Genomic DNA, 20,552 nt, shown 5'->3' on the forward strand with positions numbered 1-20,552 from the left:
GCTGCTGTTTCTCCTCACGTAGTATCAGTGTTTAGACCTTCACATACCTCTGGCTTTGACTTGGCACAGCTGGACCAGACCCCAAATCTACCCTGCATGTTATAGTGCCTACATTGCATCCCTCTCACACAACTGAAGCTGACAAGATGGTATAGCATCACAGACCTTGTGTCCATTAGAATTTAGTGTCATAGCCAAAGCTAGCTAAATATACTTAAAAAGTGAGTGATAATGTACTGTGGCCATACTGGTTAGTTAGAGCTAATGGACCAACACCATAGAATGGGAAAGTGTGCCCTCTGCAGGAACTGAGCCAAACTGTCCTAAAGAACTTCACATGGGATTCACTGGATTGTTTTTATACTGACGACATGGATATGCCACCAACGCCCAACTTTCCCTCAATAAGTCCTTTTCATATCCAAAAAGTTCATTTTGACGGTAGTGTGGGGACATGTCACAGCAATGGTATACCAAAGAATGTGCCTCACGTTCCTATTACAGAGCACATTGAGGTCTATGCCGTGGTATTTCCAGTTAGTCCTCGGCTGTGGTTTATGCATTCCATAGGCGTATGCTGGTGAATAACATAGTGGATAATATCAAAGCTAGTAGAATCGAGATACAATCTTAAAAGAGACTATTATTTGGGTCTGAGCCTCTGATTGTTGCCATGCAAGACGCAGACTCGAAGGCTAGCTTCATTTTTTAAATTTAGATTTAATCTCCCTGGTTCTTCATGTGACGTTGACTCATAGCTAGTTTACGCAAGTCATATAGTTAATCCAGTGTGCATGGCTGGCTATCACATACAATCATGTACGAGATTATGATCTATGGTGACGAGCCTGCATTCTCAGCACAATCCAGAGATGTCGAAATGGAAATATAAAGTAAATCCAACTAATGATTACATACATGTGAAGGAGGGATCATCCAGCTCAAGAGAGCACTGCGGGCAGTCACAAGAGAGCACTGCGGGCAGTGTGCCATGCACCTGGCTCTCATTGTAGAGAGAAACAAAGGCAAATCAACAGATCATCTCTACATGTCAGAACGCAGGGAAAATAAAAACCTCTCCTCTACCTAGGTCCTAGGAAAATACAGTACAACCGGGGGAGAGGGGGGGGACATAGGCATGGAAAGCAGTACAGTGAAAAGTCCAATAGGAGTATGACATCAAAGGAAAGGGTATGATTGAAGTATAAGCCTAGTAGAGGTGAGGCTACATACAGTATGGCGAGGGAAGCCGCTGCGTTGCTTTGGGCCGGCTGCCACTAAAGACAATGGGGCCTGAGAGAAAATGGGGCTTCCTTGAATTGTGCACCGCTTCCACCGAGTGGGTTAAACACAACAAGGCTACTCTCTGAGCTCTTTTTTTCCCCCAGGAGAGGAGGGTCCGGTTCTGTGGCGGAGCTGCTGCTCCACCCGTGTGAAATACAGTAGTCGTCACATTAGCCTGCTAGCGACACTGGGTGCGCTAGCTATGTTGGCAACTGAATCACACACAGATGCACACACACACGTGCGCTCACAAGTACACAGGTTACGTTCTAAATGGTATGTCGTTAACACCTGTGGGAGTGTTGACTTATGTCCTGTATGCCAGTATGAACCAAACAGGGTTAATCATGGCAAAAATCTTTATTAGGTTGTAAGAGCGTGAGGAGAAAATATCATAAAGTGCTTTTCATTGAGCAAGAAACAACAGAAAGCAAATGGCAAATTATTGTGAAGACAATATTATAATATATAAAATACAGCAGGAAAGAAAGGAGGACGCAGGTAATTAGACACCACAGTAGAAAGAACAGCACTTTCTCATTTCTGCTTATCATTTCGTTGGTCCTCAAGAGTCGTCGTAATTTGAAGATGCGCTGTAGATCACATAGATATGACATCACCTGCCTTCCCATTTCAGTGATGTTTTCCATAATAGTGTCACTTGTGAAAACCTGCGTTCCCCTGGGTTCTCCAGGACCGTGTTGGAGAGAATCAGTCAGCCACTTGGCATAGTCAGATACTTATCCGCCTGTAACAACAATGAAGAGCTGCTTCTAGCGGAAAAGAAACACTGCACACAAAGCATCATTTCTTGTAAGGTTATTGCTATTGTACTGCTGCTTAGAGTTGGATATCTGTAATCAGTCGTACATTCTAGAGAAAGCAACAGGCCGAATGTTATGAGAACAACCCAAGGTAGTTATTTTGGTACTAGACAGAGTAGTGAACCCAAAGCCGATTTACACTCGGATGAATAAGTGACTGTGAAATTACAAGTGTGCTGAAACAAGACTTCAACAAAATGTATCTCAATAAAACTAGAGTAGTTTCATTGAGACACAGTAGAAGAAAACAGTGCATGTCAAGTGAGAAACAGACAATATTGAGGTTATTCCCAACTGTTATTCAGATGATTGGTTGCAGTCTTGAGCGGAAATAAGCAGAGTGAAAACTAAAATTAGCTGAGTTCAGGACTGGGGTTGGTTGTCATCAGGAGCAGAGTTGATTGTGATCTGGGCAATAATCAGTTGCAGACTGAGCCACGTTGTTTGAGGCTCAAGGGAAATGACCATTGTTCGCATTCTAGACCAGACTTGAATAATTTTGTCATCAGGTTGAGCTGCGGTGCACTGCTCTGGGCCATAGTCTTCTTAGGTCATGGTCTTCTTCTTGCACTCGACAGAGCAGAAGAGCATGCCCTGTATGGCCATAAAGCGCTCTCCAATGAGACACTTAGCACAGCAGGAGCACTGGAAGCACTGGGGCTCAGCGTGCCAGCAGAACTCCCCGTAGGAGACACGCTGGGCCTCGGGCTCCACTGGGTTCTGACAGGCTGTACATACCTGTAGAGTGAGGAGAGGATGTGTGTTTAAATCACACACACATATTCAACGTAGACAAAAGTATGTAGCAGAGAGTTGTATCTCATGTATACAATATACATTGTACACATTTAATACAGGGTATCATATCACACACACGCGCAGGTACACATGCATGCACACGCACAATAGCCACTACACTGCACAACGCCCTATCCCACCTGGAGAAGAGGAATACCTATTTGAGAATGCTGTTCGTCGACTACAGCTCGACTTTCAACACCATAGTGCGCCCAAGCTCATTACTAAGTTCATGGCCCTGGGACTGAACCCCTCCCTGTGCAACTGGGTCCTAGACTTCCTGACGGGTCGCCCCCAGGGGGTGAGGGTAGGCAACAACACCTACACCACGCTGATCCTCGTGGCTACGCACCAACTCGATCATCAAGTTTGCCTGATCACCAACGAGACAGCCTACAGAAAGGAGTGGTGCCGGGGAAATAACCTCTCCCTCAAACAAAGGAGCTGAATGGGACAACAGGAGACAGCATAGAGAGCACAAGCCCATCCACATCGATGGTGCCGCAGTGGAGGGGGTCAAACGCTGTTCACATCACCAAGGACCAGAAATGGTCCCACCACACCGACACCCAAGGTGAAGAAGGGACAACAGCGCATTTAAACTCAGTTTTTCACAATTCCTGACATTAAATCCTAGTGAACATTCCCTGTTTTAGGTCAGTTAGGATCACCACTTTGTTTTAAGAATGTGAAATGTCAGAATAATAGTAGAGAGAATGATTTATTTCAGCTTTTATTTCTTTCATCACATTCCCAGTGGGTCAATTACTATTTGGTAGCATTGCCTTTAAATTGTCTCAGGTAGCCTTCCACAAACTTCCCACAATAAGTTGGGTGAATTGTGGCCCATTCCTCCTGACAGAGCTGGTGTAACTGAGTCAGGTTTGTAGGCCTCCTTGCTCGCACACGCTTTTTCAGTTCTGCCCACACATTTTCTATAGGATTGAGGTCAGGGCTTTGTGTTGGCCACTCCAATACCTTGACTTTTTTGTCCTTAAGCCATTTTGCCACAACTTTGGAAGTATGCTTGGGGTCATTGTCCATTTGGAAGACCCATTTGCGACCAAGCTTTAACTTCCTGACTGATGTCTTGAGATGTTGTTTCAATATATACACATCATTTTCCTACCTCATGATGCCATCTATTTTGTGAAGTGCACCAGGCCCTCCTGCAGCAAAGAACCCCCACAACATGATGTTGCCACCCCCGTGCTTCACGGTTGGGATGGTGTTCTTCGGCTTGCAAGCCTCCCCCTTTTTCCTCCAAACATAATGATGGTCTTTATGGCCATTTTTGTTTCATCAGACCAGAGGACATTTCTCCAGAAAGTACGATCTTTGTCCCAATGTGCAGTTGCAAACTGTAGTCTGGCTTTTTTATGGTGGTTTTGGAGCAGTGGCTTCTTCCTTGCTGAGCGGCCTTTCAGGTTATGTCGATATAGTACTCGTTTTACTGTGGATATATAGATACTTTTGTACCCGTTTCCTCCAGCATCTTCACAGGGTCCTTTGCTGTTGTTCTGGGACTGATTTGCACTTTTCGCACCAAAGTACGTTCATCTCTAGGAGACAGAACTCGTCTCCTTCCTGAGCGGTATGACGACTGCATGGTTTCATGGTGTTGATACTTGCGTACTATTGTTTGCACAGATGAACGTGATACCTTCAGGCATTTGGAAATTGCTGCCAAGGATCAACCAGACTTGTGGAGGTCTACAATTGTTTTCTGAGGCCTTGGCTGATTTCTTTTGATTTTCCCATGATATCAAGCAAAGAGGCACTGAGTTTGAAGGTAGTCCTTGAATTACACTGCTCAAAAAAATAAAGGGAACACTAAAATAACACATCCTAGATCTGAATGAATGAAATATTCTTATTAAATACTTTTTTCTTTACATAGTTGAATGTGCTGACAACAAAATCACACAAAAATTATCAATGGAAATCAAATTTATCAACCCATGGAGGTCTGGATTTGGAGTCACACTCAAAATTAAAGTGGAAAACCACACTACAGGCTGATCCAACTTTGATGTAATGTCCTTAAAACAAGTCAAAATGAGGCTCAGTAGTGTGTGTGGCCTCCACGTGCCTGTATGACCTCCCTACAACGCCTGGGCATGCTCCTGATGAGGTGGCGGATGGTCTCCTGAGGGATCTCCTCCCAGAGCTGGACTAAAGCATCCGCCAACTCCTGGACAGTCTGTGGTGCAACGTGGCGTTGGTGGATGGAGCGAGACATGATGTCCCAGATGTGCTCAATTGGATTCAGGTCTGGGGAACGGGCGGGCCAGTCCATAGCATCAATGCCTTCCTCTTGCAGGAACTGCTGACACACTCCAGCCACATGAGGTCTAGCATTGTCTTGCATTAGGAGGAACCCAGGGCCAACCGCACCAGCATATGGTCTCACAAGGGGTCTGAGGATCTCATCTAGGTACCTAATGGCAGTCAGGCTACCTCTGGCGAGCACATGGAGGGCTGTGCGGCCCCCCAAAGAAATGCCACCCCACACCATGACTGACCCACCGCCAAACCGTTCATGCTGGAGGATGTTGCAGGCAGCAGAACGTTCTCCACGGCGTCTCCAGACTCTGTCACGTCTGTCACATGTGCTCAGTGTGAACCTGCTTTCATCTGTGAAGAGCACAGGGCACCAGTGGCGAATTTGCCAATCTTGGTGTTCTCTGGCAAATGCCAAAAGTCCTGCACGGTGTTGGGCTGTAAGCACAACCCCCACCTGTGGACGTCGGGCCCTCATACCACCCTCATGGAGTCTGTTTCTGACCGTTTGAGCAGACACATGCACATTTGTGGCCTGCTGGATGTCATTTTGCAGGGCTCTGGCAGTGCTCCTCCTGCTCCTCCTTGCACAAAGGCGGAGGTAGCGGTCCTGCTGCTGGGTTGTTGCCCTCCTACGGCCTCCTCCACGTCTCCTGATGTACTGGCCTGTCTCCTGGTAGCGCCTCCATGCTCTGGACACTACGCTGACAGACACAGCAAACCTTCTTGCCACAGCTCGCATTGATGTGCCATCCTGGATGAGCTGCACTACCTGAGCCACTTGTGTGGGTTGTAGACTCCGTCTCATGCTACCACTAGAGTGAAAGCACCGCCAGCATTCAAAAGTGACCAAAACATCAGCCAGGAAGCATAGGAACTGAGAAGTGGTCTGTGGTCACCACCTGCAGAACCACTCCTTTATTGGGGGTGTCTTGCTAATTGCCTATAATTTCCACCTGTTGTCTATTCCATTTGCACAACAGCATGTGAAATTTATTGTCAATCAGTGTTGCTTCCTAAGTGGACAGTTTAATTTCACAGAAGTGTGATTGACTTGGAGTTACATTGTGTTGTTTAAGTGTTCCCTTTATTTTTTTGAGCAGTGTATATTGCTGAGTTATATTATATATATATATAAAACTCAGCAAAAAAAGAAACGTCCTCTAACAGTCAACTGCGTTTATTTTCAGCAAACTTAACATGTGTAAATATTTGTATATATGTATAATATTTGTATATATTCACACAGTACCAGTCAACATTTTCATTTTGGACACACCTACTCATTCAAGGGTTTTTCTTTATTTTTACCATTTTCCACATTGTAGAATAATAGTGAAGACATCAAACTATGAAATTACACATATTTTGGTTCCAACCGCCGTGTCTCTGTGAGACGCAGAGAAGGTGAATGGATGATCTCTGCATGTGTGGTTCTCACCATGAAGCATGGAGGATAAGGTGTGATGATGTGGGTGTGCTTTGCTGGTGACACTCAGTGATTTATTTAGAATTCAAGACACACAACCAGCATGGCTACCATAGCATTCTGCAGCGATACGCCATCCCATCTGGTTTGCACTTAGTGGGACAATCATTTGTTTTTCAACAGGACCATGACCCAACACACCTCCAGGCTGTGTAAGGGCTATTTGACCAAGAAGGACAGTGATGGAGTACTGCATCAGATGACCTGGCCTCCACAATCACCCGACCTCAACCCAATTGAGATGGTTTGGGATGAGTTGGACCGCAGAGTGAAGGAGAAGCAGCCAACAAGTGCTCAGCATATGTGGGAACTCCTTCAAGACTGTTGGAAAAGCATTCCTCATAAAGCTGGTTGAGAGAATGCCAAGAGTGTGCAAAGCTGTCATCAAGGCAAAAGGTGGCTACTTTGAAGAATCTCAAATATAAAATATATTTTGATTTGGTTAACACTTTTTTGGTTACTACATGACTCCATATGTGTTATATCATAGATTTGATGTCTTCACTATTATTCTACAATGTAGAAAATAGTAAAAATAAAGAAAAACCCAGGAAAAACCCAGCAAACTTTTGACTGGTACTGTATATATACACGCATCGTGAGTATACCAAACATTAGGAACACCTTCCAGATATCCCAGGCTTATCTCAAGGCTTAAAAATCCTTCTTTAACCTATCCCCTCCCATTCATCTACATTTATTGAAGTGTATTTAACAATTTCCATCAATAAGGGATCATAGCTTTCACCCGGATTCACCTGGTTAGTCTATGTCATGGAAAGAGCATGTCTTCTTAATGTTTTGTACACTCTGTGTATATATTTATACTCTGGATTCTGACATTGCTCGTTCTGATATATTTTTTTACTCTTTGGATTATGTGTGTATTGTTGTTGTATTGCTAGATGTTACTACACTGTTGGAGCTAGAAACATAAGGTCTTCGCTGCATCTGCGCTAACATCTGCAAATCTGTGTGCCCGACCAATAAACTTTCATTTGATTTGACACAGACACACACACACACACTCTCCCTCTCTGTCCTTACTACTGCGTGGCTCTTCATGTAGCAGGGCTTGCAGACAGGCTTGTTGTTCTCCATAACGTAGGTCTCTCCAGCCAGAACACAGTCACAGTCGAAGCAGCAGAAGTGTTTCAGGTGCCAGTTCTGGTCCTCGGCCTGTGTGTACTCATTACTGAAGATCAGCTGTAGAGACACACACACATCATGATACAGTTAATTCAACACATTGAAGAGCAATAAACAGGTTGAGCCATTTTATTTTTACATTCAGCATCACTCCGTGAAGGGAAATATAGTATTCTTTCAAACAATATCTACATATATTTCAGGATGTTGTGTATCCCTGGAAATAAATCAGAATTCATGTAAACACTTAAAAGTTTTGAAAACATTGCTTTTCCAAAAAATGGGGTAGGGGTTTGGTTGAGCCGCAGGACAGGTTAAGTAAAGCCGCCTACACATTTCTGTACTGAATTAAATATTACCACTACTACTTTTTAAAACACGTCAATCTTTATTTCCCAAACACAATTCAACAGAATCAAAATAGTTTGTATTTTAATCATTTTAAGTATCTTTTATCACAGGCTTTGTACTTTTTTTAAAACACTTTTAACATAGACAAGGCCCTGTTTTTACATCATATCCCAGCGATAATGCCTTGCATTACACCTGAGAAGAAAATACTTCAATTTGTTCAACATGCTATTGGCTCAACCATTGGCCCAACTTACCCAAAGGTAAACATTTTGACTATATTAGCCCATACAGCTACAAGGATGCACATTCACGCTAGGTTTAGAACCACACACTGAAGTTTATAGAGACTCCAACTGATGTATAGTACAATCTTAAAATGATCTACATTGGTTTAGATACAAGGATCATGCAACCTCAAACAATACATTCATTTGACTTGGTGAAAATCCATTTGTTTTTTTTAACCTAACTTGCTTACCACTTTTTCCATGTGGTTTCTAACTTCAGACTCCATCAAACAATGACCTCTTCCTAAATATGTGGTCAAATTATGAATTTTGTGTATGATTTCCTAGAAACAAGGGTGGCTCAACATACCACTTTGGTTCAATTACCCCACTCTTCCCTACAGTACATCTATTTTTGTTTGCGTTGCAGTTTTTTCCTCTCTACACACCTGAATCTACATAAAGTGTGTGAATAACAATCTTACTCTCCTGTTGACCTCTCTTCCTTTAACACCCCTGTCTTCCCCATCCCTCCTCACCTTGTCACACCTTCCCCCTTCTCGCTGTCTCCGTAGTGACATCCTAGTGCACCTGTCCCTTCGTCCCTCACCCCTCTTCTCCCTGCCTCCCCCCTCACCTCTCTCCTCCCTGCCTCCCCCTCAAATCCCTCACCTCGTCACAGCCTCCACAGCGGGGCTTCTCGCTGTCTCCATAGTGGCGTCCGCAGTAGAGCTGTCCCTTCTTCCAGAAGTAGATCATGTCCACCAGGAGCTCTGAGCAGGTACAGCATACAAAGCAGGCTGGGTGCCACAGCTTGTCGTAGCCAGCACGCTCTGCGTACACCGCAGGCTCGCCCTGACGCATGGGCAGTTGGCACTGGTGGCACGACTGGAGGAGGGGCAGAGGGGTATGAGGAACAGAGGGGAGGAAGGAGAGAGTGGGAAGGAAGGAGGAGAGGGAAGGAGAGGAGATAAAAAGGAGGAAGGAGACCTTCATTAGCAATGCCCTCACAAAAACAATGGCTCTGTAGCATAGACCCATCCTATTATTTTATGCAATTGCCATTATACACTTAAATCATAATCATTGTTATCATTATGCAGTTTAAGACACTGCCTGACAATGCCCATACATTTTTAAAAAATCATTCAGTTTGAATAACTAACTGCATATGGGGAGAGACGAGTAGAGACAGACAGACAGGGGTTTGCATGAGCCAAATCTCTGTTAGATGGAAAAATGGTACATTAAAACCACGATAAACAAATCACCATGTAAAAGTGTACAAAACTTTCCGCCAAAAAGTGATTGATATTTTTACTCCTGGCTCCATCTTGTGGCCTGTTGAATTTACGTTCTATATCTAAAATACCAGATACTATTCTCTGCTGGGAATTAAGCCCGTCGCATTCTTCCCAGTAGAAATGGTTAGCGTATATATTATGACGGGATTCTTCCATTAAGTGTTTGTTGTGATTCAATGGGAGACGACTATTTTTCATGCACATTTTTTTACTTGACAAATACTTCACCAAACATAGATGTAAAATTGCGTAACTAAGACCTCCTTGGCAAAATGTCAAAAATGACAGATTTCTTGATTTATCTTAGATTCATTTGGACTATTTTGAGGAAGTGCATACCGGCTCTTTGATTAAGTCCACTCTACGTACACTCCCTCATTCCCCACTCATAGATTTAAAAGCATTGGATGGCGGAAAACAATCTTAGAAATTACCCCTCATTTATCAAATGGCTCAGGGGTAGGGCTGGGAAATATGGCCAAAATATCATATCACCATATTGTTTACATTTTTGAGGGTATGACAGTATTTGACGTTTTTGAATTATAAAAGTTCTAAATGCTTTATGTAGTTCATGGCCCTAAGGTGACTACACATAGAGTACCAGTCAAAAGTTTGGACACACCTACTCATTCAAGAGGTTTTCTTTATTTTTACTATTTTCTACATTGTAGAATAATAGTGAAGACATCAAAACTATGAAATAACACATATGGAATCATGTAGTAACCCAAAAAAGTGTTAAACAAATAAAAAACATGTTATATTTTAGATTCTTCAAAGAAGCCACCCTTTGCCTTGATGACAACTTTGCACACTCTTGGCATTCTCTCAACCAGCTTCACCTGGAATACTTTTCCAACAGTCTTGAAGGAATTCCGACATATGCTGAGCACTTGTTGGCTGCTTCTCCTTCACTCTGCGGTCCAAATCATCCCAAACCATCTCAATTGGGTTACGTTCGGGTGATTGTGGAGGCCAGGTCATCTGATGCAGCACTCCATCACTCTCCTTCTTGGTTAAATAGCTCTTACACAGCCTGTAGGTGTGTTGTGTCATTGTTCTGTTGAAAAATAAATAATAGTCCCACTGAGCGCAAACCAGATGGGATGGCATATCACTGCAGAATGCTGTGGTAGCCATACTGGTTAAGTGTGCCTTGAATTCTACATAAATCACTGACAGTATCACCAGCAAAGCACCCGCACACCATCACACCTCCTCCATGCTTCACTGTGGGAACTACACATGCGGAGATCATCCATCTGCGTTTCACAAAGACACTGCGTGCAGTTGGATCCAAAAGTCTCAAATTTAGACTCATCAGACCAAATTACAGATTTAGACTGGTCTAATGTCGATTGCTCGTTTTTCTTGGTAAAAGCAAGTCTCTTCTTATTATTGGTGTCCTTCAGTAGTGGTTTCTTTGCAGCAATTCGACCATGAAGGCCTGACTCGCGCAGTCTCCTCTGAACATTTGATGTTGAGATGTGTCTGTTACTTGAACTACGTGAAGCATTTATTTGGGCTGCAATTTCTGAGGCTGGTAACTCTAATTAACTTATCCTCTGCAGCAGAGGTAATTCTGGGTTTTCCTTTCCTGTGGCGGTCCTGATGAGAGCCAGTTTCATCATAGCGCTTGATGGTTTTTGTGACAGCACTTGAAGAAACTTTCAAAGTTCTTGAAATTTTCCACATTGACTGACCTTCATGTCTTAAAGTAATGATGGACTGTCATTTCTCTTTGCTTATTTGAGCTGTTCTTGCCGTAATATGGACTTGGTCTTTTACCAAATAGGGCTATCTTCTGTATACCACCCCTACCTTGTCACAACACAACTGATTGTCTCAAACGCATGAAGAAAGAAATTCCACAAATTAACTTTTAACAAGGCACACCTGTTAACTGAAATGCATTCTAGGTGACTACCTCATGATGCTGGTTGAGAGAATGCCAAGAGTGTGCAAAGCTGTCATTAAGGCAAAGGATGGCTACTTTGAAGAATCTCAAATAGATTTTGATTTGTTTATCACTTTTCTGGTTACAACATATTATATATGGAAAGGATATATATATATATTGTTATATATCGTTTCATTCCCAAAAATGGAGTTGGTCCCCTTTGTTGATCTAACAGCCTACAGTCTTCTGGGAAGACTTTCCACTAGATGTTAGAACACTGCTGCGGGCACTTGCTACCAATCAGCCACAAGAGTATTAGTGAGGTCAGGCAACGATGTTGGACGATTAGGCCTGGCTCGCAGTCAGCGTTCCAATTCATCCCAAAGGTGTTTGATGGGGTGTTGTATTGTATGTTGTATGGACCTCGCTTTGTGCACAGAGCCATTGTTATGTTGAAACATTAAAGGGCCTTCCCAAAACTGTTGCCACGAAGTAAAAAAGTTGTCTAGAATGTCATTGTATGTTGTAGCGTTAAGATTTCCCTCCACTGGAACTAAGGGGCCTAGCCCGAACCATGAAAAACAACCCCAGACAATTATTCCTCCTCCACCAAACTTTACAGTTGGCAATATGCATTCGTGCAGGTAGCGTTATCTTGGCATCTGTCAAACCCAGAATTGACTGCCGCATCGTGAAGCGTGATTCATCGCTCCAGAGAACGCGTTTCCGCTGCTCCAAAGTCCAATGGCGGCGAGCTTTACATCACTCCAGCCGAAGCTTGGCATTGTGCATGGTGATCTTAGACTTGCGTACGGTTGCTCGGCCATGGAAACCCATTTCATGAAGCTCCCGACAAACAGTTATTGTGCTGACGTTGCTTCCAGAGGCAGTTTGGAACTCAGTAGTGAGTGGTGCATCCAAGGACAGACTATTTTTACTCACTTCAGCACTCGGCGATCCCGTTCTGTGAGCTTGTGTGGCTTTCAGCTGAGCCGTTGTTGCTCCTAGATGTTTCAACTTCACAATAACAGCACTTACAGTTGATTAGTGCTGAAATTTGACGAACTGACTTGTTGGAAAGGTGTTATCCTATGATGGTGCCACGTTGAAAGTCACAGAGCTCTTCAGCACAGGCCATTCTACAGTCAATGTTTCTCTATGGACATTGCATGGCTGTGTGCTTGATTTTATACACATGTCAGCAACGGGTGTTGCTGAAATAGCCTAATCCACTACATTGAAGGAGTATCCACATACTTTTGGCCATGTAGTGTATGTCACAATACATGTTAACAATATGTGTTAGCATATACAGTGAATTTGGGAAGAATTCAGGCCCCTTGACTTTTTCCACATTTTGTTACGTTATAGACTTATTCTAAAATTGATTGAATTGTTTTATTCCTCATCAATTTACACACAATACCCCATAATGACAAAGTAAAAACAGGTTTCAAGTCTCATAGCAAAGGGGTAACGTAACAAAATGTGGAAAAATTCACTGTAAATGTTAACACATATTGTTAACATGTATGGTGACACACTACAATTTGACATAAGTATTCAGACCCTTTATGCAGTACTTCGTTGAAGAAAAAGTCCAGGGGTCTGAATACCTTCCGAACGCACCGTATGTTAGGGGATAATTATTTCAGTGATACTTGTAGTGATGGTAATAAAACATTAGAACAAATGACACAAAAACAACATTTAATCCTATTCATTTAAAAATGTTCTCTTCGCTTCTCAATTCAGCCATTTTACTGTTTTAAGCCGTTCCCACTTTGTTGCACCAGGGAATCGCTTCATGACAGCATCTGTGGAAAGAAAGCAACAAATACAAGATAAAGAGTACATAGAACAGTTAGGGGTTAGGTTTGGGGTCATGAATGCATATTATTTTTTTATGGAAACAATTTTGTGAAAAGATTATCAGATTCAGTTTAATAAGAAATCCTTGACCATTAATGCCCTATGTGCAATGATTGAATTGTAAATTAAATTAAGGGATAGTAATTATTTTTTTTACAGCTCATAGCCAGTCAGATGGTTCCTTACCCTGAAAGTAGTCTATGGGCCAGCAGAAACTGTAATCCATGTTTCAGAGTTGTTCAAATAGCCACTTTGAACTTGAGGGGATTTGGCCACAAACATTGAACTTTGTCTAATTGCCCCCATCACCCACATAGATGGCTAACAAAAAAACTGACTATAAGGTGTAAAAATTAGTTAACTATCCCTTTATCATCTTCAATTTATTAAATGGGCAATTCATTTTTAAAGTGATACTGAGAGATTTGGAGATTATTGGTTGTTTTTCTAATTACCCAGAGTCAGATGATCTCATAAATACCATCGTTATGTATAATGACACAGCCAGATATTACAATTTTAGTTAGGTCTGAAGATAATGACTCTGGCTTATGTGTACAACGCTACAAATAATACATACATATACAGTGCGTTCAGAAAGTATTCAGACCGTTGACTTTTTCCACATTTTGTTACGTTACAGCCTTATTCGAAAACATGAAGAAAAAAAATACGCAGCAATCTACACACAATACTCCATAATGACAGAGCGAATTATTATAATTATTTTTTTGACATATTTTTTCAAATGTATATAAAAAAATTACCTTATTTAGATCCTTTGCTAAGAGACTCGAAATTGAGCTCAGGTGCAAAATACTTTACATGAGTATTCAAACCGAAAATCAGCTCAAGTTCATCCTGTTTCCGTTGATCACCCTTGAGATGTTTCTACAACTTGATTCGAGTCCACCTGTGGTAAATTCAATTGATTTGTCATGATTTGGAAAGGCACACATCTGTCTATATAAGGTCCCAAACCGTGTGGCTCAGTTGGTAGAGCATGGCGCTTGCAACGCCAGGGTTGTGGGTTCATTTCCCACGGGGGGACCAGGGTTCAATTCCCACGGGGGGACCAGGATGAATATGTATGAACTTTCCAATTTGTAAGTCGCTCTGGATAAGAGCGTCTGCTAAATGACTTAAATGTAAATGTCCCACAGTTGAAAGTGCATGTCAGAGCAAAAACTAAGCCATGAGGTCGAAGGAATTGTCCGTACAGCTCCGAGACAGGATTGTGTCGAGGCACAGATCTGGGGAAGGTTACCAAAACATGTCTGAAGGTCCCCAAGAACACAGTGGCCTACATCATTCTTAAATGGAAGCAGTTTGGAACCACCAAGGCTCTTCCTAGAGCTGGCCGCCCGGCCGAACTGAGCAATCAGTGGAGAAGAGCCTTGGTCAGGGAGGTGACCAAAAACCCCGATGGTCACTCTGACAGAGCTCTAGAGTTCCTCTGTGGAGATGGGAGAAACTTCCAGAAGTTTCCAGAAGGACAACCATCTCTGTAGCACTCCATCAATCAGGCCATTATGGTAGTGTGGCCAGACGGAAGCCACTCCTCAGTAAAAGGCACATGACAGGCCACTTGGAGTTTGCCAAAATGCACCTAAAAGGACAAGATTCTCTGGTCTGATGAAACCAAGATTGAACTCTTTGGCCTGAATGCCAAGCGTCACATCTGGGAGAAGCCTGGTCACCATCCCTACGGTGAAGCATGGTGGTGGCAGCACCATGCTGTGGGGATGTTTTTCAGCGGGAAGGACTGGGAGACTAGTCAGGATCGAGGCAAAGATGAACAGACCAAAGTACAGAGAGATCCTTGATGAAAATCTGCTCCAGAGTGCTCAGGACCTCAGACTGGGGCGAAGGTTCACCTTCCAACAGGAGAACGACCATAACCACACAGCCAAGACAACCCAGGAGTGGCTTCCGAACAAGTCTCTGAATGTCCTTGAGTGGCCCAGCTAGAGCCCGGACTTGAACCCAATCAAACATCTCTGGAGAGACCTGAAAATAGCTGTGCAGCAACGCTCCCCATCCAACCTGACAGAGCATGAGAAGATCTGCAGAGAATGGGAGAAACTCCCCAAATACAGGTGTACCAAGCTTGTAGCGTCATACCCAAGAAGACTCGATGCTGTTATCGCTGCCAAAAGTGCTTCAACATAGTACTGAGTAAAGGGTCTGAATACTTATGTAAATGTACTATTTCAGTTTTATATTCGTAATACATTTGCAAACATTTCTAAAAACCTGTTTTTGATTCATCATTATGGGGTATTGTGTTTAGATTGATTTTAGAATAAGGCTGTAATGTAACAAAATGTGGAAAAAGGGGTCTGAATAATTTTCCCAAAGGCACTGAACATACTGGACCATAGCCATTGTCGCATAGAATTACAACGAGTGGAGCGGACATTCCCATCCAAAACAGCATTGGTTTGGGTGAACAGTAAGTAGCCTCTTTTCATAGGCGATGTATCTCTGACACAACACCTGTTATCCTTATATGTGTATTCTGAGATAGAGACCCCCCCCCAAAAAATGATCTGAAATTATCTTCTTCAAACTATTGAGCCTGAGAAAGCTCCTCCCTCACCTCCAAGGCAGAGCCCCTCCTAGCCATGATCTAAGGGCTTATTCCCCTTCTAATCATTCTAATTCTGCAGTCTATATAATATATGTACATACCTCTCAGGTTGTTTTTCAGCAACATGTCAACATCTAAAGCAGTGTTTCCCAAACTCGGTCCTGGGGCCCGGCCCCCCCTGGGTGCACGCTTTGGTTTTTGCCTTAGCACTACACAGCTGATTCAAATAATCAAAGCTCGATTATGAGTTAGTTATTTGAATCAGCTGTGTAGTGCTTGGGCAAAAAGTTTGGGGAAACCCGATCTAAACCACACAAAAGTGCTGTTGCCATTGTAGTGGAACTGTTGGCCTGGTTGCATGGCTGCCCTCCAGACGTTCTTTAGGACTGTAACGTTTGAGCCAGGGTGAATTTCCATCTGCAAAACATCAATAATTCAGTCAGATGTTGTAAAAGACTAAAAAGTATTGTAACATAATATATCCTCTGTATTTAAAAAGTCATACTAGCTAATACATTGACTTGTATTAAAAAATAAACCTTCTCAGTATTTATCTTAATCTCATGTACTATGTTTCAATAAAAATGCCTTTAAATAGCTAAATGAACCATAAACCAGTAGTCATCTCAATACTGAGCCAGCTAACGTTAACGTAAACTCACGTAAACTCGTACATCGCCTTGGTCCGTACAATTGCTCTTATTTTAGCGCCCCAAAAACGTAATACTTCCAGATCAACTGTAATGTCAATACCATTGTAAAGCACAATTTCTCCCCTTTCCAACATGATCAATTACATGACCTAAACGCTGCCCGTTTCTGCATAATTCAAGCAGGCAATGAGCCCCGTCGGGTCTTTTAAAAATGGCGGGTGGGGAAGCGAAACTAATGCGTGATAGTGAGAAGGAGAGATGTTGTGTGGGAAAATTGCTTTTTTTCTACTCGATCTGTCCAACTTATCACCTTATCGCCTCTAAAATGTAAATAAAACACTATAAAGAGTTTATATAATGTGTCATTACATACCTATTTGAAGGTTTGTGTCAAATTTGAATCGGGTTTTTAGGGCGGTGCTAAAGTGATCTTAGAAGTAAACAGCGGCTTTGAGAATGATGATCGCATGCAATGATGATGCAAAAAATTACTAGGTATCCCCCCTTACCCCCGTCACTGTCCATTTCTTGTTTTTAAACGATGAGAGAAGTGCTACACCTGGTGGAGAGAGATTGTAAGACAGAAATAGTTGCTTTATGCGTGCTGTACGTTACGACATGACACGTCACGATGTAACGGAGGGTCCGTTATCAACTTTTCTCCAATACTATAGAGCCATTACCATGTCGATCAATGCTTGAATAGAAACCTAGTTCACACCCCCGATTTTGAAGTCAACACAGTCGCTACAGTCCCATTAGTTTTCTTTGTAGCCTCGTTTGAATGTTGCGGTTGCGCACATTTGTACGGAATGGGGTGAGTTTACGTTAGCCGCTAAGCTAATACCGTATAGGCTTAACAGGCTAGCGTTAGCGTAGTTAGTGTATAGAGTTTAAACAAAAAAATACAACTCTGTAATATATAACACTTGGATGGGGAGATGTCAGGGCCTAGACCATACAAACGAGTAGAAATCAAACTACAATATTACCTCAGAGGAGCTATAGCTAAATCAATAAATTCAAAACAGAATATTATCTGGCGCCATTTTTTCTTATGTTATTCTATGGGCTAGCCTTGCTTAGCAACCACAAACCCAGTCATCTCTATGTCAAGATCGCTAACAGTTTTCCCTCAATCAATTTACAGATTTAAAAACTTTACAATTTCAACATAAAAGGTAAGTATCACTCAGATAACCATTTTGACTAACATTTTCTGTAGACAATGTGCTTGTGTACACTACATACCTGTTTAAGATAATTTTTTTTTTTTTAAGAGTAGGAGAAACAGTAAAAGTTGTCACAGGCGTCTTCTTCAAGTGTTGTTGAGGGGAGGGGAGACGCAAACCGCTGTGCTTCCTCACCCCCTGCTGGTGGCAACAGGCATAAAAAATTCCCAATGGAAATCCTTGGAGGACTCAGCCCAAAATAATAGTGGATTACAACAATATACAGTCATTGATTACAACAATACCTAAACCACGTGTTATGAACACAATGTGATTCCATAACCTTATGGGCAACCACAACTATAGTGAATGAAAATAAACATTCATACTTAGATAGGTTTCTGTGCGTTTTCAAAACAGAAACTATAAACCTACAATAGTCTACACCATCTCAAACTAATCTCAAAATGAGATGGCAACATTTACAGTAGATACAAAGATACGACAAATTAGTCACAAGGTTGCCTAACACTAAATTAGAAAATAATTCATCCCACATGTGAGATTATATGCCATGTAAAAAATAAAAACATTTCTGGAACACATTTCAAAGCAATTAAATGCATCGAACAAATAAAAAGGAATATTCTGAGTAAATTTTTCATGATGAAAATACATATCCATATGATATTGTTTTGTATGAGATTTATATATGTTTTAAAATATATGAGAATATATTTTAAAATATATGTCACGTTCTTTGATATACATGTATAAGGCCATTTATTACTTTTCTGTATGGGTACACCAGCACTGGTATCAGGCTGTATTAGCTAGTTAGGTTTGCTCTGACTCTGATTACAAACTAGCTAGCTAGCCAACTAACTAGCAATTAGCTTTAGCAGCTAACACAATTTATTTTAGCCACAACTTGCTAAGAAAAGACAAACTAGCTGTTTTCAGACAGTAAGATACACAAATGAAGTGCAGTTATAGAAAGCTTTGAAAGCAGCATCATTGTCACCAACATCTTGTTGCGTCTGACCATGCAGAATGAACGGCAAGTGAAGTGCTCATGACTCCATGGTCGAGCAACACCAACAACTGCTCTCCTTCAGGGGCAGGGCTTGTTGTGGGAAGTGGCATGCAGGAAATGGAGAGCGACGACTTGCAAGTAACAAATGGAGTAAACTATATAAACTGACATTACACGCGCTGGAGTTGCGTATCTTATTTAACAAACAAAACATTGAAATACCGTTATAGAAGGTAAGGTAAAAACCCAAACCGGTCCAGCCCTAGGTGGGTGTCACATTGATTAAACCTAGCCAGTGCTTTTAAATCCACGATGGGGAAGTTACAACCAGCACAGTCATTCACAATTCTCTCTCTCTCTCTCACACTCACTCACTTACGTATTGTCCACAGGGCCCAGCCAGATGAGGTCCAGGGGCTCCCGGAGTGCCCATTGACCCAGCGGTAGTGGTGGCAGCAGTACCCATGTCTTCTGGTGCACCCTTTCCTGCCCCAGGGTAACCCCCAGCCCACATCCCAGGCTGAACTGGTCCGGCTGGCCCAAGTGCACCCCCAGCCCCGGGTCTAGTCCGAAGACCAGGACCTGCAGGCCCAAAGGCTCCCCCAGCTGTTGCCATCCCTGGGTGTTCTGCCATCCCTGGTCCTCCCTGTCCTGGTCCTCCCATCCCTGGTCCTCCCTGTCCTGGTCCTCCCTGTCCTGGTCCTCCCTGTCCTGGTCCTCCCTGTCCTGGTCCTCCCATCCCTGGTCCTCCCATGCCTGGTCCTCCCATGCCTGGTCCTCCCATGCCTGGTCCTCCCTGTCCTGGTCCTCCCTGTCCTGGTCCTCCCTGTCCTGGTCCTCCCATCCCTGGTGCTCCCATGCCTGGTGCTCCCATGCCTGGTGCTCCCATCCCTGGTCCTCCCATCCCTGGTCCTCTCATCCCTGGTCCTCTCATCCCTGGTCCTCCCTGTCCTGGTCCTCCCATCCCTGGTGCTCCCATGCCTGGTGCTCCCATGCCTGGTGCTCCCATCCCTGGTGCTCCCATCCCTGGTGCTCCCATGCCTGGTGCTCCCTGTCCTGGTCCTCTCTCCTGACCCAGACCCTGTCCCATCATCTCCTCGGGCAGCTTGATGTCTCCCACTCCCAGGGCCTCGTCCTTGTACTTGCGGACGAACTGCTGCATCTGTTTGACCTCTGCGGGGGTCAGCTCGTGGCACTTGGCCGGGTCCTGGTCGTGCTCCGGTAGCTGCACTGCCATCTGTTGCCGGCGGTAGGCTGCACCCTCCGTGCCCGCTATGGGACGCCTCTCTGGGGGCAGGAGCTCAATGTAGCGGACCGCCTGATGAGGGCAAAGTGGAGAGGAGAGAGAGGATATCAGGACTTTGTAAAGGAGATGGGAGGAGAAGAGAGAGGGAGGGGAAGATAGGAGAAGAGAGGGAGAGAGACAATGAGAGGAGGGGCAGAAAGGACATAAAAAGGGAGGAAGGAAGAGTCATAGGCACAAATAGAGAGAGAGTGAAAACAAAAATGATAGAGATACAGAGATAAAGAGGCAGAAAGGAACAGACTAAAATTAAGCTGTGTTAATGAACTGATGTAGTTAAGGGAGAATTGGGGAGAGGCAGCCAGCTA

At 43.3% G+C, this 20,552-nt stretch overlaps 1 protein-coding gene across 1 annotated transcript in view; it reads right to left on the reverse strand.

Moving 5' to 3' along the window:
• Positions 1-1,625: 1,625 nt before the first annotated feature.
• The window catches only part of LOC120053303 (testin-like), a 39,528-nt gene continuing 20,601 nt past the window's right edge, over positions 1,626-20,552 (reverse strand). The window contains exons 4-7 of the mRNA XM_039000434.1: positions 19,321-20,259; positions 9,081-9,296; positions 7,726-7,884; positions 1,626-2,846 (exon numbers count right to left, since the gene is read on the reverse strand). Of these exons, the coding sequence (XP_038856362.1) occupies positions 2,655-2,846; positions 7,726-7,884; positions 9,081-9,296; positions 19,321-20,259 (1,506 nt within the window). The 3' untranslated portion in view covers positions 1,626-2,654. The remainder of the gene's footprint in view (positions 2,847-7,725; positions 7,885-9,080; positions 9,297-19,320; positions 20,260-20,552) is intronic.

Source organism: Salvelinus namaycush, chromosome 9 (genome assembly GCF_016432855.1).
Source record: "Salvelinus namaycush isolate Seneca chromosome 9, SaNama_1.0, whole genome shotgun sequence".
Lineage (NCBI taxonomy): Eukaryota > Metazoa > Chordata > Actinopteri > Salmoniformes > Salmonidae > Salvelinus > Salvelinus namaycush.